This window comes from Embiotoca jacksoni, unplaced genomic scaffold (genome assembly GCF_022577435.1).
Source record: "Embiotoca jacksoni isolate LCO1_2020_lvr unplaced genomic scaffold, fEmbJac1.0.p SCAF_7, whole genome shotgun sequence".
Lineage (NCBI taxonomy): Eukaryota > Metazoa > Chordata > Actinopteri > Embiotocidae > Embiotoca > Embiotoca jacksoni.
The window spans coordinates 11408255-11434958 of NW_027185425.1; the positions used below are offsets into that span (position 1 = coordinate 11408255).

Genomic DNA, 26704 nt, shown 5'->3' on the forward strand with positions numbered 1-26704 from the left:
AATCTAGACCTCCATGGGATAATGATTTTGATTTCCATTGATCGTTCTTATGTTATTTTGTTTTGTAATGAATGAAGATTTCCAACTGGAATATTTCATTCATTGAGATCTAGGATGTGTTGCTTAAGTGTTCCCTTTATTTTTTTGAGCAGTGTATTTTACTCTTCTGAATATTGTATTACAGAAACTAATTTTACAGTTGCAAATGACTTTCAATAGTTTCCACTCACAACGCCTCAGTGGGGATTTGAACCCTTTCTTTTGTGTAATTTGAAGTAAATAATCAAATGCACAGGTTAGCATTTCAGCATGGATAGAACCAAAAGCTTCAATCCAATTACCAGTGGTTCTGCTACATCAGCAAAAGTTGTACCTTTCTAATATTTTAACTTTGTATATTTAATTTTTGTGTTGTACGTGTGGGTGGCTTTGCACCAAAGGTTCTGCATTTTTTAAATATTGTGACTGTTTTTTTTACATTCAAGAATGTTAAATAAAAACTTGCAATTCCTTACTGCTTACATTTTTAATGGAGACAAGTAAATACTGTATATTGATCAGTAAAAAAGTGCATTATTGACTTCACTCAAGTGCAATCTGTATGTGATTGTTTTTCAGTAAAGTAAGAAACTGACATCATTGCAATATGATAGTCTAAAAAAATATGTGTATGTATATAATTATTGTTGTTTAGTAGTTAAGATACGTGGCCCCTGGAGACAAAAATGTGCCCCTCTATGCCAAGAACCCAGAGACCTAAACAAAATTGCAATTAATCAGAGTCCATTCATTCAACCCTTTGAAGCACAATGAACCGGAGGCTTAATGTGTAGGGCAGTTAAATATTAGCTCTATCTTTAATTGTGCTTACAGAAAATGCATCAGCAATGATAATCCAATAATATTATAGACACAACAAGCTACAGTGGCAAGATACATAATCCGTGGCCTACTATTTGCATGTTTTCTGCACTAATTTGTCATTATGAAGTAGATTTTCTTCAGCGTGTTTAACCTATTCCATAAACTTCAGAGACTCAGGCACCCCGATATTAAATATGCTGAAAGGTACCTTTGTAAACCAGGTAAACTTAATTGTCCTCCCTACTGGGATTGAAACCAAACAGCCCCCCCCCCTCCTCCCCACTATACATAATACACATCTCAGATTGAATGTCACACCCTCCTACAAAACTAACGACCTTATCTGCATTTCACGTGTTTTTGCTTGTGCTGCTGTCGGTCTTGTCTTTATCAGCACTTGTCCTCTTTCCTCCGTGCAAGTCTTATGTTTCGTTTTCAAATTTTTTTTTAAGAACACAACTTTCCTGCTCTACAACATATTATTCTAAAACAAAAACAAACAAAAAAAACCAAAACAACCCTAATAATAACTTGCAGAACGAATCTAGATCCGCATCTGGTCTGTAACTTTCTTCGGATCTGCACCTGCTTTGAATCGGCCGATGGATGCGGTGCCGCCAGCAGCAGCAGCCAGGCAAGCAGCTGGTGCCCGACGAGGAGCGCCTCCTCCTCCTCCTCTGCGTCCTCCTCTGCGTCCTCCTCCGCCGCCGCGACGCCGCACAGCTGCTTGTTGTCATGGAGGAGCCAAGATGGCGGTCCTGGCCTATAGCCTGGGCAAACGCGAAATAAATCAATATTTTACCGTTAAAAATGCGAAACTGATATCGCTGCTGGTCGTTATCGCGCTCCTCGTGTTTCACACAGCTTTGCGGTACTACGGAGGTAAGTGTTCTTCCGTTTATTGAACTTAAAAAGTCTCGTTGCAGCCCTTCGGGGGGGGAAACACTTGACACGACGCGCGCTAAACGCGAGCTAGCCGTTTCGCGAGCGAGCGGGTCGGCGCTGCTTTTATGTTGCTTTTTTTTTTTTTTTTTTTAAGTGTTACGTTTACAGACGGTGAACCTTTTGTTTTGTTTTGTTTTTTCATAGAGGAGATAAGACGGTCGCGTAGATTTAAATCCACCCGCAGCAGCAGCAGCAGCTTTGTACGTAAAGTCGACTTCGTCCTGCTGGCTAGCAGACTGAAGCTAACGCTGCATTTCGACGTGTTTACACGCTTCTGTCGGTTCCGTCAAACCAACACGAGGTTTTTCATCAATGTTTGTGAACAAACTGCAGCTTCGCACGTTTTCTAGCAGTCTAGTCTTTCCCGTCTCGTGTCCTTTTTTTTTTTTTTGGACGCGTTTACGTTTCCTTGTTGTGCAAAGTTTGCATAATTGGACTTCATTACTGATTTCCAGGTGTAACGGGGGGGGTGGTGGGGGGGGGGGTGCTTTGTTCAACCGCATCCTCAAAATAAACAATGACGCGCGGGAGTCGAGAGATGATGGGCTGTGAATAAAGTCGTATTGTGTCGTACTTCTGGCTTCCAGCTGGTCTGCGTAGAGTGAACTTTTACCCATGAAAAAAAAAAAAAAAAAAAAAAAAAAAGGGGGGGGGATATGAACCAAAGACACGCTGAGACCAGCTGCTCTGGTTTTTTTTTGGGGGGGGGGATGACACGAGGTGCCCGCGTCTCCCGCCGGCCTTGCCGACCCTTCACGTTTCTACGGATTGATTCCGTTGCAGATGGCTCCTTTCATTTTCTACAATCAATGAATAGCTGGAGATATATATATATATATATATATATATATATTATATATGTATGCTTGAGCTAAATTGCTGATGGCTTCAGTTTGTACTGTGGCCCCTAAGCAGAGCCGCGTTTTGTATGGTCCTTTGGCACTGAATGAAAAAACCAGTCTACTATTTAGTGAAAGAGAAACTGTGAGTGAAAGCAAGATACACTTCTTTTTGTTTGTTTGTTTGTTTGTTTGGCCTCACTGGTGGGTTCTCCTGTGTCCTGCCTTCAGGCGGAGACTCGTGTGAATGGCTGCTGTCCAGAGGACGTTTCTTGGGGGAGAACGTATGGCAGCCTTATGGCTGCATGATGCACAAATACAAAAGCAAGTAAGTCGCAATAAATGCAGAGTTACTACGTACACCGTATGTTCGGGAGAAAGGGCGTAGCAGCGATCGATGTGCGTGTGCGCCTGTCTGGCATAAGATGGCTGATGGACCGCTTGTGTGTAACGAGGTCCGAGGTTGAGTCACGCGATGAAAGGATGTCCATCTGCAGTCGCTTTTTCAGTTTCCTCACCGTCATTTTTTGTCTTGCAGCGAAGCCAAAACCTGCCTTGCCGAGAAGCGGGTGGCCTTTGTCGGTGATTCACGCGTTAGGCAGCTATTTTACTCCTTTGTCAAAATTGTTGACCCTGAGCGAAGAGAGGATGGAATCAAGGTAATTATGAGAAACAACCCCCGTTAAAAAGCCCAGAGTTTTTCTTCTGTTCAGCAGAGCGGTGATGGTGCGCGGAGATTTGCTGATGTTCGGCTCAACTGCGCACCAACAAAGACAAATCGCAGACACTGTCAGATATTCCTTCGTTTATGCTGCTCATGTGCCTCAGGGAAGTTTATAACGGAAACGAAATAATTGAAACCTAAAAATGAAATTTCCTATCATACATAGTCAGCCACTGTATTCTCACTGATCGAGATTGCAATTAAAGACAGATACAGGCAGCGTCTGTTTCTTCCTGTGAGGACTGTTTTTTCCTCACAGACTTCCTCAGTTGATTGAGTTATTGAGCAGTTTGCCTTAAACAGTTCTTGACTGGAAAACAAAAACAAAAAAAAAACACTTACTCTCTGGTGTCGCAGTACTGGACTCTGATTATCCATCAGAATGACGACCTACAAGCTGCAGGTGTGACGAGTCACTCGGTGCTATTTACAAAGATAAATTTACAAAATATTCCACCATTTATCATCAAGTTTTGGTGCTACTTTGCTTCCTTTATGATTTTAAAACTCCACTTCAACTTATGGCTTTATTGTTAAAGAAAAAAAACCTCAGCTGATCTTTTTTTCCCCCCCACTAAGTTGATTTCATTATAGTGTGCAAATACCTTGCGACCTGAAAAAGGTTGCATTTAATAAATGTATTGAATCAAAAGAAATTTGTTTTCACAAAAATGCATCAAGATGAATGCAGCAATGAGATGCTGTGTAACTATGCAGCAGTAACTATTTTGGTCTGGGGAAAAAGAGGAACGCTTTCTGCTCTAACAGACTTTCTCTCCGTTTGTCTACATGCGATGTCTGAAGCACGAGGACATTTCCTTTGAAGAAGAGAGTTCCTCTGTTAATGTGGTGAGCTATTTCTGGATGTGTTTTTGTCTCCTGTTCTAAGTAAATGCAATGTAGAAGTAGCAAACATTTACATCCCCTTCGTGTTCAGGACTTTCTGTGGTATCCAGAGGCAAATAATTCAATGAAGGAGCGCTTGATATCATGGACACACGTGAGTACAGATTTTAAGTCCCGTTATCAATGACAAGTGGAGGACATTGTTAGTCAAGGAGGTTTAATAAAGTTGAAGCTGTCACACGGTTTGGTTTGGGTTTTTAATAAATTCAACATCTCCTGTGTGTTGCAGGAAGCTTCAGTGAAGCCAGATGTTGTCATCCTCGGAGCTGCCACAGTAAGCTGTCCACATGAATGCCTTTTAAATGCTTTCAGATTTTATGCTCGACAAACACAAGATGATGGCTAAATTATGTCACTCTTAATCTTATCTATTTATCATTTTCGTGATGCACAGTGGTCCATCAAGTTGCACAGTGGCAGCAGCGAGACGCTACAGCAGTACAAAGTCAACCTGACAGCCATCGCTGTGCATCTGGAGAGGCTGGCTGCACATGGGGAGGTCTACTGGGTCCTACAAGGTGAGCTCAGCTTCTAGTAGAATATCTAATACAGGAACTATTTATCATCTGTCATCTCAGTCTGGCCGGTAAAGCATTAGTGTCTGTTCCCTTCACTGCAGCAATTAATCTCTCATGTCATGATTCAATTCATGTCTAATGGCATTACCATAAGGACGACTGGATGTTTGTCTGCAGACATTACAACAACTGCTCTTTCTGTCCATTTAGATTTCTCCTTATTATCTACAGTATCTTAATTATGCCAAATTTTAACTTTGTGATCCCAAAAATTTAATGTATGATATTCAGCTAACAAAACTTTCAAATAAAAAACAATAAAAAACTGTTAATAGTCGGGCCCTGCAGGATATTTTAGGTGCATCACTAACAGCTCTAAATACCATTTCCTAATTAGTATTTTATACTAAAAAGCAGACATCATTGGTAGTTTCACTCATTGCACATTGCAGGATTTTTTTTTGAATATCAATATTTAATGTATCTAACTAAACCCTGTTCACACAACACCGTCACACCTCCACTCTGCAGATCCAGTAAACGAGGAGGTGTTGAGTGATAACAGGAAGATGATCACCAACCAACAGCTGGAGTGGTACAATGAAGCAGCAATCGACGTGCTCAATGGCAGCAAGCGTAATGGCAGATCCCGGGTCAAGCTGCTGGCCGCGTCCCGCCAGGCTGCTCTGGAAACTATCACCAAGTCAGATGATGGCTTGCACCTACCCGAGAGCACCAGGAATGTGGTGGGCAGGATTTTTGTTTTGTTTTGGGTTTTTTTGCTCATTTCAATTGTTTGATGTCGGTTTGTGTATGTCTGAAGATTACTGGCGTCCTCTTCCCAACCCTTTATAACCCTCCTTTCAGGGAGCTATGGTCCTCATGAACTCTGTGTGCAACAAGCTGCTGAGGCCCATCGACGGTTCCTGCTGCCAGACATTACCGCCCCCTAACTTGCTCCAGAAGCTCTCGGCCTGTTTCTTCCTGGGCTCGGCTCTGGTCTTCCTGGTCCTCCACGTCCTTGGCAACAACCGCCACCGCCGACCTGTGCCCCCGGACGTGGAGAGCCTGGAGGAGAAGAAGCCGGCGACCGCAGCTGTCCACCTCGGCCCGAAGGCGCCGTTCCAGGCTCTCTGCAGGATGGGCATCATAATGGGCTATTTTTACCTTTGCGACCGAGCAGATGTGTTCATGAAGGAGCAGAAGTTCTACACGCACTCCACGTTCTTCATCCCCCTCATCTATATATTTACACTGGGAGTGTTTTACAGCGAGAACAGCAAGGAGGTGAAATGGCGCTGCTCGGTGCAATATTTTCACATTTTGTTGAAGCGTACTTAATTCCTGAACGTTAATTCCCCAAATCAGGACGGGGTTTCCTGCTGTTAATGATGTACTCATTTTACACAGACCAAATTACTCAACCGGGAACAAACGGACGAGTGGAAAGGCTGGATGCAGCTCGTCATCCTCATCTATCACATATCTGGAGCCAGTGCTGTGAGTCCCGAATATGTCTGTGGGTGTTCTCTGCTTTCAGGCTGCTTGTATTAATATTTGAACGGTATCATGATGTTTGTTTTTCTCCCGTCTCAGTTTATTCCAGTGTACATGCATGTGCGCGTGCTCGTAGCAGCGTACCTGTTTCAGACTGGCTATGGACACTTTTCATTTTTCTGGCTCAAAGGAGACTTTGGACTCTACAGAGTGTGCCAGGTGAGTCAGTCATACTTAATGCTGCGGTGACTTAAAAATAATAATAAACCAACACTATAGAGTACGAGGTAGAACTGTGACTATTATCCTGCAGTAATTTATGACTGCAGCTGTCATTGTTATGAGCTGTTGGATCAGCAAATGGAGGTAGTATTTGGACTTGTGTGTTCCAAATCCATCATTGTGTGCATATTTGTTCCCAGGTGCTTTTCCGCCTGAACTTCCTGGTCTTGGTGCTGTGTGTGGTGATGGACAGACCATACCAGTTCTATTACTTTGTCCCCTTGGTCACCTTCTGGTTTGTCATTATCTACGGAACACTGGCCATGTGGCCTCAGATCCTGCAGAAGACGACCAACAGTAGGTGTCAAATGGCCGCTTTAACTTTCTACGCTTCACTCACTCGTGTTCCTGGACAATGTGAATTAAAGCGCGCCATCAGTTGTGCAGAGTAAATGGTCCCAAACTTCAGTAGCCGGGGCTGCATTTGGAGAAATGTCTTGTCTTGTTTCCTGAACAGATAGTGGCATGTGGCATCTCGGGGTCTTGGCCAAGTTATTGGGCCTCCTGCTGTTCATCTGCTGTTTTGCCTTTTCACAGGTGGGTGAATTTTACAACATTTGGATCTCATCACGATTATGACCGCACTTTAATTTCACGAGAGGGTTGTTGTCGGTTTTATTTTTTTCTTTACTTCATCTGAACTTTTCAATTGGACAGGCGTAAACGGGCACATATCCATAGTTCTTCACACGGCACAATATCAGACACTGAACTGTGCCGTCATGGTTTGTTCCTGCCCACTTTATGTGACGCTCCCGTTTCGGTGTCGTGACTTGCAGGGGTTTTTTGAGAGCGTCTTCTCCGTGTGGCCCGTCTCCAAGCTCTTCGAGCTGAACGGAAGCATCCATGAGTGGTGGTTCAGATGGAAGCTGGACCGATTTGTAAGTCAAATGTGGTCGTGAGGCTTTGAATGAACAAATCCTTTGCACGCACGTGTTCTTCGAGCGCGGCCAAATCTTCCAAAAATGTGTAACATTGGTTTAACGTTCTTTCGCAGGCGGTGATACATGGTATGTTCTTTGCCTTCATCTATCTGGTGCTGCAGAAGTGTCAGGTGCTGTCAGAGGGCAAAGGCGAGGCTCTCTTCTCTGCCAAGATTTCCAACCTGCTCCTCTTCCTCTCTGTTGTCTCCTTCATAGTAAGACTTCAAGGTTTCCTCTTTTTACTCACACCAGCACTGACGTTGAGACATAACTTTTTATCTACTCCATATTTATATCCCACTAATTCCTTTTTTTTTTTTTTTTTTTTTTTTTTCTTTTCAAATGAGAAAATCAGTCGTTTTAGGTAGGTCTGTCAGGATCATGACATTTTTAGTCGGCGATTAATTTTCACACATTATTGTGATTTAATGATTTAAGTGTCTTTTTCTGTTAATTTTATGCCTCTATTAAAGTTTAAGCCTGATCATAGTTTAAATAATGCACATGCAACTTATAAAAAAAGGAGGACACGTTTACTGGCTGTGTTGTTTGGCTTTGCAAATACATCCTTGAAACGTTGTTTGCTGAATATTACAAGTTAAGCACGGCGAGATAAAGAAGTGGCGGCGCTAACTCTCCACTCGTGTGTCAATAAACTCGCAGCGGAAAGGGGGTTATACGAGAGGATGTCATTTAAAGGAGCGCCAGTCAAACCTCAAACAGTGCCAGACACACCAATAGCCTCAGCAACCACTATTGCCTGCTCTTTACGCTTCGTTTGTGTCTTGGCTTGTAAACTGCTTGATTAAAGGGCTGGTCAGGTCCACATGACGTCAATCACATCCTGTTAGGCAAAACCTATCTAACTTGACCTTGTCCTCATCATTCTAGACTTACTCAATATGGGCAAGCAGCTGCAAAACCAAAGCAGAGTGCAACGAGATGCATCCTTACATCTCTGTGGTCCAGGTACAGCTATTATCTATCCTGTCTGTTTTTTTGGGTTTTTTTGTCTTTCTTTTTATTTTATTATGCACATCCTCTGAGAGTCCGATAGGGGTGATTGTTGTTCTTACTACTTAATATAAATAAGACAACTGTCTTATAATTAATTGTCCAATTGTATTTTATTTAAATTTGGCTTGAGATGCCGTTATCCTGATTACGTGACTGGATAATATGATTCATATTGGTCATCTTCAATGGGTAAACATAATATCTAGAACCAGTCCACATTGGGAAACTGTTTGAAGTAGTGCAATAGATAACATCCCTGTCGATACTGTTATGTCACTAGAAGCGGTTTAAACCGCCTTGACTTGTGTAACTTTAAATAATACGAAATCCACAGCATGCCCTTTGTGTCTCCATGCTTTGACACTTATAGAAGTGTCTTTGTACTGTGTTTTCTCACAGATTTTGGCCTTCATTCTCATCAGGAACATTCCTGGCTACGCCCGCTCTATATATAGCTCATTCTTTGCGTGGTTTGGAAAGATCTCCTTGGAGGTAAGGTGGTGCTGGTGGTAGAGCCACAGACCTGTAATGAAAATGTTATTCATATGACCCTTATAAATGTCTGTAATCACAAAGTGCTCTTCAAAGGATGCCGTCAAACAATGGAAAAATAAGAAATCAATGAAACTTGAGATGAGATGAGGAAGCAGGACTGATTTTAAAACATCAGAAATGAAAGTTTGATTCCAAACAATGGTCAAAAAGCGACTGACAATCCGTACCAGCTTTGTAGATTATGTTCTGTAGCTCCCTGGAGACAACCGAGTCCAAAGGGAATACAGCACGCAACACATTGCACTGTTGAACACGCTTTCTTTGTCTCCCCCAGCTGTTCATATGCCAGTACCACATCTGGCTTGCGGCAGACACCAAGGGAATTTTAGTCCTGATCCCAGGAAACCCTTCGCTGAACATCATGGTCAGCACCTTCATCTTTGTTTGCGTGGCTCACGAAGTGTCCCTCATCACCAACGACCTGGCCCAGGTGGTCATCCCCAAAGACAGCCTGGCCCTGCTGAAGAGACTGGGGGCCATGGGACTCTTCAGCCTGGTCGTGTTGCTGTTGGCCAGGGGTGGCCAGCCCACACCTGGCGACTGATGGACGCCTCGTGACGCGGAGGAGGGGGTTGGGTTGGGTTGGGGGGGGGGGGGGGGGGGTGAATGGGGGCGGAAGAGACTTGCTAAGCCCCTGCTGAGATTGAAGCGAGGTACGGGAGCAGGCCGTTTGTTTTAGCTCTCGTCGGCCACACGAGACGGCGTCAGTCTGTTTGTCTGTCTGTTGGCCACGTTCGAGCAGAGCCGGTACTTTTTGACTGCTGTGAAAGTCGCACACTGAAGTAAAGAAAAAAAGAGGGATTTGCAAACTCCAGGAGAGGAGGAGAAAAAAAAAAAAAAAAAAAAAAAGGACAAAAAACTTTTGTTTACAATGTCTGGCTTCTTGATTTGGAGATGTGGAATCTTAAAACAAAAAGAAAACATCATGCTTGCTGTGTGAAATTTTGCAGCATTGCTTCTATTTAGCCAAACACACTACGAAGAAGTCGATTTTTGTCACGTACCAGTACTTCCTGTCATTACTTCACTGTGGGAGGGATCACTCGGCACACAGTCCGTCCAACATGGCAGTAGCAGTGGAAGGGGATTTCACTCGGGTGGATCCATAACCTACATATTCAGATATCTACTCTTTTACGACAAAAACATTCAATTGTGCTGCATTTTTATTATCAACATAACTTTGTACAGTGTTTCTGGGGACTTCAAAATAATGTTAGATATCTAAATATGCATACTATGGACCAGCAACTTGGCTTGGGTGATCAAAATCTGTCAAGACTTAATTCAAATTTGGAGTGCAATTGTTAAAATGTTGGAATAACTTTTGACATGTTTTTGCCAATGTTTTTGTGAAAGGCGCTGTAGTCACCTGCTGTAACTCTGAAATTCTATGTTATATGTACAGTATTTAATGATTTAAATTAAGCTTATATTTTATACTTTTTTTTTTTTTTTTTTTGGGCTTTGTTTTATTTTGTACTTTGCGCCCATGACTGCTGTTTGTGAAGGAAGTATTACATAAATAATTTTGTATCCCATAATCTCATAGATGATCACCTGACGACGAGGTTGAGCCCTTTTACATTCTGATACCCGTTTGTCCTATTAGCAGCTCACTTCCCTAGTCTGTGTATATTTGTATGATAGAGTGAAAGATTTATTTTATACAGCAATGCTTCAGCAGTGATTTTGGTTCTTTATCCTTTTATTGCCAGTAAAACACACCTCACAGCTCTGGTAGAAACTGCCCCCAACCCTCTGCTGTCACAGCCGGTGGACATTTTGGCCAGTCAGTGAGCGAAGTGAATTCTTTGTCTGAATGCCTTTGAACACACAGCTTTTTTTTCTTTTTTTTTTTTTTCTCCAGTGGCTTATATGCACAATACATCTTCAGATGTAGCTGGGATCACAACCTTCCATCTTTAGGCACGTTGCATCAGGGCTCACATCGACATTCAAAAGCTACTCGGTAATGTACTGACTGAGCAGAGAAGACGAATTAGTGTTGCTTAAATGAAAAATACTGTATATTTTCCTCGGTTGACAAATGGGCTATTTGCCTATTCACCCTACGGACATTTAAGAGGGCGCAAGACCTGCGTTCTTATGTTTTCCTACTTCAGGTGAACTACGATGTTTAACACGGTACCGGTGCAGATATTTAATGCCCTTTGGCACATTCTTATTGGGTAAATGTTGTTGTCAAGGCCGTCAGGCAGATACAAAATGTAATAATCCAAGAGTGAAGCTGTATTGCAAACAAATTCTCAGAGCTACCGTTGGGTGGAAAAGATGGCGGCGTCGGCCGCTCTTTATTCATCCGTGGAGCTTCTCTTTAAAAACTCTTCGCAGTGGAACGACGTGTCCGCAGCTCGATGTCGTTCAGGACGCGTCCTCCGACTGAACGACGGCCCACGTCCATTTACGATTTCTAAAAACCGGTCACGCCTCATCGTGTAAATGAGAACGTCACCATTTCCTTTGATGTGTAAGGTTTACTGGTCTGTTCTCCCACCTACCACTGATTAATAGTGACACAGTGACTTTGGTAATTGTTTTCTCGCCTTAATTGATCTCTTTGGTCATGTAAAAGCAACAACTATTTATACCCCTGTGCAGGGCCTCTTTGAAATATGTTACACGTACTTTTTTTTGTGACGTCTTAAAAATGTGACATGTATCCATTTATTTATAAATGCCTTTACTCTGTTGTACATTGTTAATAAGACCTTCAGAAAATGTGCTGTTTTGGTTCCTTTTTTGGGACAAACACACACACACACACTTTTAATGTTTTTCAGACATGATCCGTGTCTTGTTTGTTATAGGGACAAAGGTACTTCAAAAAGAATTATTGTGAAAGGATTTATTGTTATCGTATGACACGTTACATAAATTAAAAACGTGGGACCACTGAAGCGTTTCCATGTAAAACTCCCTTTCCCTCGAAGAGGTCCATTGCGCAAAGCAAGTAGAGAATACAAACAGATTTTTTTTTTAACATTTACACAAATATTCCAAAATACTCTCAAGGTTTTCTTTTTAAAATCAGCTAAACTCTTCTGTTCTTTCACAACCTCAGCTCTTCAAAGTGTAAGTGCATACGGACGACAGATCTTTACTTCTGAGGCATGCAGATTGGCAAAAAAAAAAAAAAAATTAGAAAAGATAAAAGATGCGGAAACCGTCGGCTTGGATTCTTCTGGTCATAAATTCAGCGCTTCGGCCACTTTTCTCTCTTCAGGAATACCATTTACCTAAAAATAGATACAAGTTGAGAACATCAAAATAAAACACCTGTTTTAATGTTCCGTTTAGCTGAAGAGATGGAACTAAAATTACACCACGGGCAAAAAAAAATAAAAACCGCGTACAAATGCAACATGAATTCTCTTGAATTTATAAACCGCGGCACCTACCTCCAGCCTTCGAAATGTTGACATGACATAATTTTCTCCTTTGTTAGCAGTGAACAGAGAGAGCAGTGGGTTAGTGCATCATGCAGCTGTTCGCCGTGCTCACAGGAGGGCGCTCTCGCGCCAACATCACAATTAGCCCTTCTCACGCGGGAGTCCACAGACCGGGTCTGGACGCTCGCATCGTTTACAGTGAAGCAGAAGGGACAGACTGATGTTGTGAGCAACACGGACGGGTAACTATGAAGCAAAGTTTTTTTTTTTTTTTAATATGCATTCATATTATTGCCGCTGCAGTCGATGCATTGAAGGTCGTGAGATGTGATGACGCGTCGAGTGAATTGTAATTCATTTTACAGCGATGGTAATGTACTTAAACCTGCAGGGAAACAGGAGACACCCTAATGAACGTTACACAGGGAAACAATATGTTTATAGTTACGTGAAGTAGAAGCACTGTAGCGTGTAAGACACGCAGCTATCCTGTATGGCGGGGCTCTCCAACCTTTTTTTTTTTTTTTTTTTTTTTTTACTCCGAGAGCTACTTTGACCAGATGTCCCGAGAGCTTCGTTCCGTAACGTTCACGTAGCTGAGCTCCACCCAAACCAGCTGAATATGCTTCTCTTATGTGAAAAAGAACAACTCGATACTCTTCACGCACATTTCATATCACATCAGCCTGTGCATGTTTTATTCTGGATGCATTTTGTTTTACCTTTTCAATCGAGGGGAGGGGTATTTTCTGTATCTGCAATGTTCCCTGAATTCCTACTGCAGTGCACGCGACTCGTGTGTTGGTTTGAAAAGTGTCAAAGTGTTGTAATAAGATTTAACCAGGCAGATCCAGTTTGAGCTTCAATTGGGACCCGCCTCCCTTCCTGAAAGAAACGCGTCCAAGTCAAAAGATTTTTTTTTTAATAAAAAAAAAATAAAAAAAAATTCACGAGCACCCGTTTCTTTCCATTCTCTGCTGCGTTTTACAGGCGTGTTGCAGGTTGCACTTTCTGTCCTCTGATCTCTGTGTGTGTCCACTCAGGGGTGGAGCTTAACCTCTGCTGCACTGACACATAAATAGATCAAAAATGCTGAAATGGTTCGCCAAATATATCCGGGCGGGCCCGCCCAAGTAAGTCTATGTATGAGAAACACTGCCTATTGTTTGAACCTTCTGTAAACTACTCGGAACCGGGTCAAAGGCTACCGGTAGTTCCCCTGCTGTACGGGGACACTATGCCGTGAGTGTTTTACACAAAACATATCAATCCTGGAGCTCCCGCTTTACTTAAATGTTGTTCTGGCATCTACTCCTGCGTGCGGCAGCAGCTTCATTTGTTAAGTTACATCCTGTATTACACATGCAGATTGCTCGACTGCTATAGAAAAACTGAAGGAAACACTAACCTGATGGCCGTTGCTGTGGTATCGTGATCTGGTTTTGCAGATTCCTGTAATATAAACAAAATGATATGGTGAACACGCGTTCAAATACAAGAGCAATACTGCAACGTGAAAGCGTGTTGTTCTTCCATCAACACATTTTTCGAGCCCGTTCGGAGAAATCACGGGACAGCTTGAACCTTTAAGCTGCAGTCGCATTTTCTGAAGGTCTGACTTAGTTTCTGCAGCTTTAGCTGCAAACCTGGCACGTTTACAAAGAGCTGAAACAAGATTAAACCACGACGGTGTTGTCTCGACTTAAACTATAGCCTCATCTGTGTTTGCTGATGAAGCATGTGTGGTTTCATGTGCGACCTCGTGTGAGTGACTGCTTTATTCATCCACGTTGTCCGATGCGCATTTCCTCACACCAAATCTCCCAACTCACGCCTGTGTCTGCATGAGGGGCATGCTGGTGGTCTCGTAGTTGTCGGGGTGGATGGGCGGCACCACCTCGCCGCTGACTGGGTTGAAGACTGGCAGGGTGGAGAGGGGCCAGGAGATCTCGCGGTTCTTCGACATGCTGCGCAGCTCCTTGGTGGACTTCTGGATGGAGCTGTGGTGAACCAGCTGGATGCTGGGGAAGGGGAGAAGCAGCGAGGTTGTAATGCCGCATGTTTTGGTGTCGCGGGCGGCATTCACTCGCCAAAGCTTATTGATCCTGTGTATCTATGAGAAGATCTGCACTTAGTACATGCATGCTACAACAGAAACATAACATCCACCCTCTCCTACTGCTGTGATGTCTTTCACTTCAGCTTGCAGAATATGTTGTTAACCTATAAGATTGTGTTATGTCGAACTTCGAACAGCACTGTCTCCCTACGGCTGGTCATTACATTTTTTTTTTTTTTTCAGCAGCCCACTGGATGAATGGATGTCAACACACGTATGAGCATATGAATGGATATGAAACAGCCATCGGTGACAACAGAATACGACAAAATTGCAAACCAAAGAGAGAGGAGGGAACGGAAACAGACCCAAAATAAAGAAGAACACAGGAGAGGTAAAACACTTACTCTGGTGTTTGCATGTTTCTTTTTTCCCTAGAAACAAAACAAAATGGATGAATTAAATACTAATATTAATAGTTAAAGCAACATCTACACACAAGTGAAGGGTGAAAACAGGGTGGAGGTGGTGAGGAACATTGAGTGAACGAGGGGGCACGTCTCTCCCAGCCTGTAAATGATCAAAGGATGCACCATGGGTGAATGAGCATGAATGTAATGCTTCAAAACATCAACATGTACATGAAAACAGTAACGAAAACCTGTGACAGATAGCGATGAGGAACTTAACATAAATGGACCATACAACTGGATGGTAATGACAAGCTGCAGTTCCAGTCCAGATTTCCACTCTTATTTGATTGTCCTGCAGCTAACTGAGCCCTTCACTGTCATTTCTGTCTCTCATCTGGTTCTCATACACTTTAGTAACACTTTCACTGCTTTCGTCAAATGTTTTTTTTTTTTGGGGTGTTTGGTGCAATATTTGCATAAAATATAAGACCAAGCACACTTACACCCCTTCCCGTCTGCAGCACATAGAGTAGCCGAGGATGAAGAAGAGGACAACAGCCACGGCAGACGGTACGGCCAGCGTGACCAGGAAGTCGGAAACGTAGTCCCGGCTCTTCAGAGACTCGGATGGGGGGTTGTACTCCCCAAATTCAGGCAGGATCCCCGTGCCTGGGTCTGGACGGGTAATGTAAACCGGGACTACTTTGTTGATGTCAACCTAAAGAAACGAGTAAGAGTTAATACCGGACGTGTAGATAGAGCAGATACACTGTGATTAAAGTGCAGTATTTCTCAAAAGACAGTATTTAATCAAAACATAAGAGTTGTGCACTTGTTCTCTTCTTGCCTTATTATTAAAACCTGTATTTTTTTTTTTTTAGTCCATGGCAATCTGCACGGGAGAATCCTCACCAGAGAAATCTTACACCAGTCGATGTGAAACTGAGCTCTGAATTTCTTGTCACAGCTGATGGCAGGCTCCATCTCCTGACTGCAGCGCAGCTGGTTATGTGGGCTTTCCACCTCCCGCAAGCACGACGAGAAGGGAACATCAGCACCGACCATCACATAAACACTGGAGAGAGGAGGAGACAGTGAGACACAAGGTATGAGAAAAAGGTAAGGAAAGAAGTAAAACCATTTGAGGAATTGTCTGAGAAAATATCAACATTTGAAAAGCTGACATTTAGCAATAACTTCCCATAGATTTACCCATCAAATTGTACAATTCAAAAGTACTGGGGCGTGGTCAGCTTCCTGGGCTTGAAGGCCAGGTGCTAAAGGGTTGGAACAAAGATTTAAAAAATGGCAGATTTTAGTCATTTCTTGGTATTTTGACGTTTGGAAAGGCTTTGAATGGGCAACCAAGGTTCCTAAATGTCAGAAAGTGCCATTTTGAAATTTCACTATAGTTCAAGTTGAACATTTTGAACTTTTCTGCCTTATTTGGGAACTTTTCTGCCACTCCAGTTAACAACTGGGAAAGCTGATTCCCCCCCCCCCCATTTAAAAGATTTCCAAAGGAGAGATTTTTAGACATTTCCTAATATTTTGCCATTTGGAAATACTTTCAATGGGGTGACCAAGATTCCTAATTATTAACTTGAGTGGCAGAACAGTTCTCAATTGGCACATCAATGAATCACTAAAATCTGCCATTTGAAAGATCTTGAAATGGGGTGATCTGGTTTCTTAGTTGCCATCCCCCCCAAACCGAAGAGTATTTATTGACGTATTGGTATGAAATAGATAAATGTCCCAGAATAGGGGCTGCAGTACAAGGCTGACGGGGTTCCATATTTGACAGACACCCCATGAAAAAAAGTCAGCTACCCAGAGGGACTATGGAGTCTTCATGTGCTAAATCCAGGATCCAACATTGGACATGTGGTTGAAACCTTTGGCCCATTCAGTCCATTGCATGAAAAAATATGGGCATTTAAAATGGTGCATTGCGGGTACAACGCCCCAACTTCACCCACTTGGTCTGGATTATGGCCAGAATGGCAGTTTTATGCCCGATCCGTCATCCTGGCGGAAACGACATGTTAGAAAGGTCGACATTCGGTCAGTTACAATCCTGTTTGGTTACTAAAAATGTCAGAAGTGTTTCCGTGGAAGTGGAAAAAGTTTCCGAGAGGAGAGGAGAGGAGAGAGGGAGTCTCATTTTACATGGTTGTGCTGAGCCTTGTAGAAGTCTGAGCATTTCTCCTCCACTCAGTGTTCTCCTCGATGCTTTCATCTTCCAAAACGTCAGCATGAATTTTTGATGCACAACTTATGGCAGTATATGTGGGCTATTCCCCTGTGAACTAAACGAACTGACAGTGTCTGTCGGCGCTGACGGCCAAGTGTATTCATCTAATTCACAGCGAAATAAGGATCCCAAAGAACCCAATTAAATAAAATGTCAGCATGGTGTGAGTGAGCTGAAAAAAAAAAATCACCACAATTTGTTTGACTTAGAGAGGTGAAGGGGTCGCTCAGAGACATTCTGCAAGACTGTTAGACTTCATGTAGTTTGTGTAAACCACATGAACTTAAGTTATTAAAAGCAACATTTTGTAAAAGCAGATGAGGAATCCAGTTAAACTAAGAAAACAAATACTTAAATTAGCTGTAACTAGAGAAGGTTCCCTAAACAGTGAATACTCAAAGGGCCGGATTTACTAAGATCTCAAATAAAGGGTACTAAATTGCGTGTTCCTTCCAAAAGTTAGCAAATTTGGCGTCTTTGAAATGCGTGTATTTAAATGAGGGGTTTGTGTGTGTTAAAGTCATTCCAGCAATGGGAAAACAGAGCGACAGCAAAAGGAAAAGGAAATCTAATCCCATTGAAATTAACAAATATAAATTTAACAAGAAAAAAACGCATTCTCGGAGATTATCAGCAAGAAAGTCAATACTGCGGGGAAAACAAAAAGGCGGAGAAAAAAAAAAAAGGCTTAATAATAAAACGTCTGCAAATAAAAGAGGAGGGACGGTGGATGAGATCCTCTAACAAACACCGATCAGCAGGTCCAGATCTTTCTGTGATGAGCAGGTGGCTTTTCATTCAGTGCCTCGCGAGTGCTCGTGAACCTGATGAAGCTACCTGTGAATTCTGCGGGAGACATTCAGGACCTGTGACAGCACACCTGAATATCTGGACTGGACGGGACGTCCAAGCAGCGATACGCTGGAATGACCCAGAGGAAAGTAAATGCTGAGTCGTAAGAAGTTTTTTTAATTGCTGGTATTTCGTGGCTCCTCCTTGTTGTTGGCTGTCAATCATCATTCATTCGATTCAATAACTCAGAAATGTCATCGCTGGACAGACGATATGTCTGAATCATTTTTCCCTCCGTCATCTCATAAATGTTTAAACGTGTGTAAAATCACATTCTCTAAGTATTTTTTTGCTTTCCTGCGTCTCCTTCTCGCCACAATAAGAGCAGCCGTCTCTCCAGATTTCAGTCGTACTAAAATACACACGCAATCACTTCTCCTATTTCTACTTTCAGGTTTAGTAAATATCGCTGCGGGTGCTAAATTTCTGTATTTGCAGTTCCCCTCCCAGTGTTTTGCACCTTCAAGCAGAAATAACCAATATTACATATGCATGCAGGCAAACACGCAAAATGGACAACGTGTGTTAAATGACACATTTGAAAGAAGCAATCCTCACTGCACGTCGTCAGTAGAGCTGCTTGGACATTTGTTTGCGGGCGGTGTGGAGTTTGCACGTGATCTTACACACGGAAACCTTTAGTGAATCAGGTCCAAAGTATTCACAACTCTTAAATGCGATCCAGGTCGAGATCCTCACCCTTCTTTTAGGTTGTTGATGGGCAGAGGCACACGACCACCACGGTCCAGTGCCGAGGTAATGTTGATAGCATTGAGCCGCTCGGGCTGCCATACGTTCTTCACAGCTCCCAGGAAGTCCCCCAGCACCTCGCTGGCCAGCATCTCCTCCACATTCATGTTTCTGATGTAAAACTCTGCTTGATAAGGCAGAGGAAACTCTGTGCACACAGATGGAGAGACGGTCAGAAAAGATTATTTGAAAAAAAAAAAAAAAAAAAAGCTGAAAGGCAGGAGGATGGGGTTGGTATGAAGAAAAGTAACCCATTAAATCCAAAACCGCAAGAGAAGAGGAATGATGCAGTGGAGCTCTGCTGGCATCATTGTTACTGTATTACTGCTGCATAGGTGACACTGATTTCACCAGTCGGTTCAGCAGACCGATGTGCGTCGGCTCTGCTCTGTTATGACTCGGCCTCCCCCTGAAGCCAGATGGCAGGTGACATCACAGCATAGGGAGAGCGATGTCACGTTAGCTCTGCAAACAGCTGCTGCGCGTTCCCCCCTCCCGACTCACTTCGTATTGTAATGTATGCACCGTGACTGGTCAACAAGCCAGCGAGCAAACATACAGATGCACAGATGTGAAGTGTGGTTATAGGGCTGAAAGAGAACGGCTGCCTTCCACGGAAATACTGTCATAACTCCAACGTACCGATACCGGGCTGTGATTTTACTATAGATAGAAGATATTGTTTTGAAATGTTGTGATTTATCAGAGCTAATTTGAAGGATGAGAGACGGGTGCACGACAATAACTGATTTTGACAGTTGACAGAATAGCACCACCACAAGGGCCATTTAGCGTCCGTTCTTGAGCTTTTGATCATATCATATAATCTTTATAAGCAGATGCAGTTTCTAAAATTGTCAACTTTTCAAAAAATCTGATGAAACAAACCTGCTGAGATCATGTCGTATGACTGAAAGCTCCAGAACAGCTACTAAATGGACCTCTGGCTGAGATTACTCAACTGCTGCTTCCAGGGCCAAGAATAGAATTTAAAATCATATACAACATTGTTTTTCTTCAGATATAGATTGAAAATGATCAAAGAAAACATTTTCTCTTGAGAAAAGCCCATACCACAGTACAAGTACCAAATGTGCCCTCAGATTTAATCAGGGAAGTTGCACAGTCTGATCTCGGTTAGCTGTAAGCTCTCGTACTGGCCCCTCTTACCTTCTGTACCCATGATGTTTATGACCAAGTTGTGCCGTGCTGTCTCAAAAGTGCGTCTGTTGTAGGCGGTAATCTGCAACATACAGGGGTGAAAGTTGAAACCCAGATCAGTGCAGCTTAAATGGCAGCAGCTCTCTGGACGAAGCTGAGCTAGATGCACAACGTAGGTTCTGTTCCCAGCTGAGGCGCCGCATAGAGGCGCATGTTCCCCGTTGGAAATATTAAGCCTTTTGGGAAAAGAATTTCTACAGTAGCTTATGGGGGACAAAGACAGCATAAAAAAAACATGATGGAATTTAACTCTGAAGACTTTGAGCGTAACATTGTACTGTGCTACAACTAAATGCATACAAATCAGCTGGACTCCGTAAAATCACTTCAAATGCGGTGCGTCTCCATTACCGTGATGGCACAGACTGCGTATGTGTGAGAATTTCTTCCATTCACATAATTAAACTGAACTGATTCTTTCAATGAAATGTTATGTTTTTAGATTTATTTTTGGGGCTTTTTTTTTTTTGCTTTATTTGATAAGAGACGGTGAGAGACAGAGAGGAAATGGGGGGGGGGGGAGAGGGAGAGGGAGAGAGAGAGAGAAGGGGAATGACATGCAATAAATGCCTGCCAAGTGTGGGAATCAAACCGGGCACTCGCTGCTCAGAGCAAATGTGCCCTCACCACTCAGCAATCAGGTCACCCCTTCATTAAATATTTTAATTGTATTCGAAACATTTTCACCCTAAAAGCAGCTTCTCTTCCTTGACATAATGAGCATCACTGCAAATGGCTTCACTCTTTCCACTTTGACAGTGGTCCAGCCACCCACCTCTATGACAGTGGGCTTGCCAACATGCTGTGCAGTGGGGGAACCGTAGAGCACTCCATCACTATGTGGAGTCCTCTGGATGTAGCGCAGCCAGCCTGGCCTGTCGGGGTAACCCATCAGGTTGGTGTTGAAAGTGATCGGGTCACTGCTGGCATCACCTGTAGACAGAGCAGTTTAACAAGGGACCCGGTGATTTGTTATGGGTCAGCACCGATTCGAAAATGTGCATTTAGACCCATTGGCTGAATTTCAAATGTGTTGCCAATAGTAACGAAGCATGTCCTTCTAGTGACTTAGGATGAATAGACAATGCACTGTGGAATTTAAACCATGATTGTACCATTAACTACCTCCTCAAATAATTTGACGTCATTTACATAATTCAACATATCATTAACACGATGTTAAAGTGCAGAACATGTATATGTGATGGTTTTATACCTGATTTGGGGTAAGGAGGAAACTCTCCTTTGAAGTACTCTCTCTCCAGAACGTGAACAAACAGCACTCCCGCAGACGGGTAGACGTTCCGGTCTGCGTGGGACCTCGACAAAATGGTGACCACTGAAACACAGATTTCAAACACATTGAAAATGAGTTCTTGATAGCGGCTCACTTTCTATTCAGTGTGTATGTTATTCATCATTAATGACCTGCCAGCAGCGCTGAGTGGAGAAGAAGAGAAGACGTTAAGCTGCTTCATACTTTAAATCTATAGTATTAGCACCAACAGATTTGTCTACTTCTTGCCTGGCAACCGCATTCTTAAGAAAGTAAAAACTTTACATAATAATGAAGTCGAGGAAACGTCCAAGTTTGGAGAGGAAAAAAAAAAAAATCGAATTATTAGCTGCAGGAAAGACTACAAAAGGGCAAGCTGCTAAACAAAACCAGTCAAATTCAGGGGCAAGGAGCTGAGGTACTGTGAGTTAAAGCAGCAGTAATGAGTCATTCAGACTGTACTGGGCTCGTTTTATGCCCTCCCTCCTCTCTGTCTCTATTATGCTCTCTGTTTAGGCCCACTCCATTGCAAACACAAACATTTACTCTTTATTTGTGCAGGGCATCACTGGGAAAATGGCAGTTTGTTAACAAAAGAGGAGGAGGTGAATCCCCCCCCCCCCCCTCTCACTCCCTCCTTTTGTGTCTTTCACTATTTCCCTCTCCTTTGCTTCTTCTTTCACTTCTCCAACCTATCAGCATTTTTTTCTTCTCACCCCCCCCCCCCCCTTATCTTTCCCACAGTGGGTGGGAACTCAATTTTTAATCACCATGGGAGATTGAGAGTGTACAAGGAAGAAAAGGGGGAGGAGGAGGGGAGCGACGGGCAGCTGGAGATTTGTGCTATGAAGTGCAAAAGAGGGAGAAAAAGAAAGTTTGAACTGTTCGCTCCTGCAGACACACAACTCCAGACACATTAAGCAGCTCGGCGAGAGCCCGGGAAAGCTCGGTGTGTAAATGTGGCTTCCTCCTGCAAAATGTCACAGATTTTTTACCTTCTTTTTAATTTTCTCATTAGCACCTACCCCCGCGTATACTAACATTACTACGACATGCCTCATAACATAAAGTGCTTCTGCACTGCGTGCCCTCCGCTTGATCGGAAGCTGATTTCCACTGGAGAGAGTAACAGGGCAGGATTTACTTTTCAATCAGCACGAGATTTTTTTTTGGCTGCTGTCTGTTACCAGGGTTCACAAAGGGGTTAAAGAAGATTAGGTGGCACAGTTGGCTGCAGATTATTAAGAAAATTAACATCAATAAAGTCAAATTGCCTAGCTGCAATCTAAGTACACTGATGATCAGCTGGCAGGATAGTTATTAAAACGAGCCCCATGTGTATGTTAAACTGGAGCAAGCAACAGAGACGCTGAACTGGCCATATGTCTCATGTCCCCGAGGGCCCGGTCACAGCTAAGATACAATCAATAGCATTTAGCATCCGATAAATGTGGTGTTACTTGAATAACCTGAGGTTATATCCACCACAACTCTTTTCAGGGAACCACCTGAGCGTGACTAATACACACAATAGCTCTTCTGGCTGCAACTACTGCACCCCTGACATATAAGGATCCAGGTTATTCAGAGACCAAAAATAAAACTTCATTCAGTTTCAGCCGACCGCTCGCTCGGTGATGGCTTCAGTCGATCCGCAAATCCGTCTCTGAATGCACACCCTCGTATTGTATTATCTGACCCGTTGGGCCTCAGCAGTTCTTGGCCACTCAAAAGACCACTTTCAGACATGCGCGGTCAAGATCAAATAACGGCTCTTCTGCTCTAATCAGAGACCGACTGGATGTGGTGCAAACATTTGTGACAGGTTAAGAGATGAGACGTGCAGCACATTCGAGTGAGCCCAGATGGCCTCCTAATAGTCTGAGGATTAAGAAGTAACCTACAGGATCTGAAATGTGTTTTAGCCTATTAAATCTTTTACTTAGAAACAAATATTTAGACCAAACAAACAACTCCAGCAAACTTATGTTAGTCAGTCGAGCTTTTAGGCTTCTTTCGCACTGTTTCACCATCACCTTCGATTGTAGTCTCTTCCAATTAGAGAGCAGGTGGTGTAAGTAAAGATCAGTAACTAACCCACACTAAGGCTCTGCTAACAGCATCAGATCTGCTTATTTGTGGCAGGATGACTGACTGCCAGGCCTTCTTGAGATGATGAGGTGCAATTCTCCCACTGCACACACAATACATCACCAATTAAAGGTTAATACTAAACTGTCCACTGCAGACTAACCTGTTGGACTCAGTATAGACAGACAAAGACATGCATGTTCATACATATAAAAACGTTCCTGACAATCAGGGTCACATGCACACTAAAATATATATTTTTTTTATAAATTGTACATAATCTTACACACAACTTCTGAAACGGGTGCAACAGGCCTGTAAACACCATGTAGCTCACTAACAGGTCTTGGGGGGTGGTTGAAATAGCTAACCAGATTTTATGCTTTTCGAGGCCGACCTTAGACTGGCTGAAGTATCAGGAGTGATGCCTGAGGTAAAACTGCCTTCGGCATCACGAAGAAAAATAAACCAGCCTTCTCCCTGTAATGACTCCAGCTAACTGAGGCAAAGACAAGGGAAGGGTGTCCTTTAGTTCTGTTGAGTCAGCTTCGTATGCGCATGTAGTCTAGGTCAGGAGGATTGCATGTGCTTCTTTGGTGTTTATCGGGGAAGCACCGACAACAAGGATTGCTTCTGTTTGGGACGAGGGTTTGGTAAGCTGCCCGTGATGAGTTTGAGCCTCTAAACTCAGACCTGGAAGTGAAAGTAGTCGGCGTCACATCATGCAGAAGGCGAGGGCTGAGGACGAGGGCAGACACAAAACAAACAGCTCGATCTTCCAGCACTTCATAAAAGGTAAGCTAATCATTGATTTATCGAAAAGGAGTGTTGAAAAGTTGTTTTTTTTAATGATTGCTGTTGTTTGTTTTTTTTATCATAAAAACCAGAAGAAATATAACTTTTCTCTAATAGGTCATGATTTAGGATACATAATACTTCCAGCAAGAGGGAGGTTTAGACGAGATTTAAGTGCAGCAAACTGCTTTTACAGCAAACAAAAAGTGGGCCAAGTGTGAGGGGACAGCACACAACTCAAAACAATAATGCCAGTATTAATGGGGAACCAGCTGAGCGTGTCACCGGGTTATGACAGAGGGGAGGGGACAGCGGGTCCACACATGAAGCGCACCACTGCACACACCCACTCACCCACTCACCGTCTCTGTACAAGGCTGTTCTCTGCTTCAAGGCCACAGATTGCCCCGTATGGACATTTTTCTCATGTAAAGCACCATGTTTCGTATCATAGGCATGCACAACGTAAACTATTGGATCAATGAAAAAAATAAAATAAAGCATGAATGGAACAAGTGTGCGTTTTAAAAGCAATTTCAACAATACACCCAGCTGCTAGTTTTTCAAGTACATGAAGCTAAATCGAATTCAGTCTATTACAGCAGTCCTCAAACGAACCTTCATGAAGGTTATAATGTTCTGATGTCATTCAAACTATTTTTATCTAAATTTATGGTCATACTGGTGGCTTTACGACTGAATTGTCCTGAGGGGGTGTTTCTAATATTTAATTTACCCTCGGTCATATAAACAACGTGGACAAAATATCTAGTGCAGTTTAATCCAACTGCACCAAAAGTGTATTCGCATCCAACCTGAACACTGCTTGTCTTGTGTTTTGTTATGAACCTGGAGACAGTAAGAAACCTGCTCTGGATGGCCTCCGACGTCTGCAAGGTTAATAATTTAGCAGAAAATCATAAATGTATTTTGACCCTGGAGTAATGTTTCTCACTTTTTTGTTGTTAGTTACGACTCTAGCAGCAGTGCCATAAACTTCTGTTCGGTTTCTGTTTGACTGGATTTTTATTGAAGCCTGTGAAGACATTATTACGGTAGTCGATTCTAAGATAAAAGTAGAAGTACATAGATTACTGGATTAATCCATTCATCAGCAATTACTTTGATGAACTGCTTTAGACATTTATCAAGCAGACATGTCAAACATTTATTGGGAACAACCTCTGATGTGGAGATGTGACGCTTTTCTTTGTCATACATGACAGCAAACTGAATGTTCTTGGATTTTGATCTATTGGTCAAATAAACCAATCCATGAATATCTCTTTTTTTTTTTTTTTTTTTTGGTGAGCTGTGTGACATGATAATGATCACTGTTTATCAGACATTTTATAGACCCGACAAGTAATGAATTAGTCAATTAAATAACGTGCATTTAATGCTGCTAGATTCCTGGACTGGTCTATTTTCTGAAACATTAGGAATCAAAGAGGAACACTGACTGAACAAAAACCTTCATGGAGGTGGGATTTATCTGCAGGGATGTTACGTGAGACTGAATCGGTTTTCAGATACGTGTACCTAATAAACCGGCGGCAATGCGTGCGCCAGTGATAAGCAGCTGCAACACACGGGCTGCTGTCACTGTGCAGACTTCGCATTGAGTATTATAACGAGGTTTCACCTATTCTCCACACGCAGTTAATGGACAGCTTCAGCTGCCACGCATAACACAATGAGGCATTCGCCTGATCTACTTCAACGCATTAAACGTGGACCAGCAAGGCAAACGTAAACAGCGTTATTACACTTCGTTTAAAACGTAAGATGCTACAGAAAACACATCGTGATCCACTCCATTCGTCTACTACGGGTTGCCATCTTTCCTCGTCTGCTCCTCAGCCTCCTGGAGAAAAAAAAACAAAAAAACGAGCAGAGAGGCTAAACAAGCAGAGAGCTAACTAGCCGGCTAAGTAGCGTGGACACCTCATCCAGGGCACAACGCGTGACAAATATCGACGTCCGTCGGTACGTACCCGAGCCCAACCACACCGCGACAGCCGCAGCGGACATGGTGCCTAACATCCTCGTAAATCTCACGCGGAAAGAAGATGTTGGTGTCTACTCGCCACCGGGTTTGACAGCCATGATAATAAGCATCCTGCAGCATTCCTCCCTCCTCCTCCTCCTCCTCCTCCTTTTCCTCCTCCTCCTCCTCCTCCTCCGGCTCGGCGGAGACAGCGCGTCTTCTCATTGGCTGAGCATCTGGATGGAAAAAGATGGTGGTCCCGTTAAAAAAAAAAAAAAGGGCAAAACATGATGTGAATCAGAATAGGAGCGCCACGCCTCGAGCAGATGTTTAGGTGTGGTGTTGGTCGAGGAGTTTAATTTAGTCTGCTGATCCAACACGAAGGGTGGCTCCCTGAGTATCTGTGGCTCTGGCTCCTCTTGACCTGAGGGATGTCACGTTGTAGGTCATATGACTATTGTCACGTTGTTGTCACTGTGTGATTCTCTCTTTTATTTTTCCTTACATTCCGCCGTTT

General features: G+C 43.0%; 2 protein-coding genes across 5 annotated transcripts; one reads left to right on the forward strand and one right to left on the reverse strand.

Moving 5' to 3' along the window:
• Window positions 1-1578: 1578 nt before the first annotated feature.
• Window positions 1579-9636, forward strand: casd1 (CAS1 domain containing 1). The gene is made up of 18 exons (XM_069177024.1): window positions 1579-1746; window positions 2880-2976; window positions 3187-3307; window positions 4177-4221; window positions 4310-4372; window positions 4508-4552; window positions 4673-4796; window positions 5328-5542; window positions 5664-6083; window positions 6207-6296; window positions 6393-6512; window positions 6716-6872; window positions 7033-7112; window positions 7355-7456; window positions 7573-7713; window positions 8390-8467; window positions 8915-9007; window positions 9345-9636. The coding sequence occupies exons 1-18, from the start codon at window positions 1614-1616 to the stop codon at window positions 9612-9614; spliced, it is 2394 nt and encodes a 797-aa protein (XP_069033125.1). The 5' UTR covers window positions 1579-1613; the 3' UTR covers window positions 9615-9636.
• Window positions 9637-11924: 2288 nt separating this feature from the next.
• Window positions 11925-26344, reverse strand: sgce (sarcoglycan, epsilon). 4 transcript variants are annotated; one of them, XM_069177025.1, is made up of 13 exons: window positions 26195-26344; window positions 24560-24667; window positions 21252-21374; window positions 20811-20968; window positions 19985-20057; window positions 18764-18962; window positions 15868-16030; window positions 15459-15673; window positions 14950-14976; window positions 14316-14504; window positions 13892-13935; window positions 12493-12530; window positions 11925-12330 (listed from the first exon to the last, which is right to left on the reverse strand). In XM_069177025.1, the coding sequence occupies exons 1-13, from the start codon at window positions 26241-26243 to the stop codon at window positions 12280-12282; spliced, it is 1437 nt and encodes a 478-aa protein (XP_069033126.1). In that variant the 5' UTR covers window positions 26244-26344; the 3' UTR covers window positions 11925-12279. The 4 variants fall into 4 exon arrangements, with proteins under 4 accessions (XP_069033126.1, XP_069033129.1, XP_069033127.1 ...); XM_069177028.1 differs by lacking the exon at window positions 24560-24667; XM_069177026.1 differs by lacking the exon at window positions 14950-14976.
• Window positions 26345-26704: the final 360 nt, after the last annotated feature.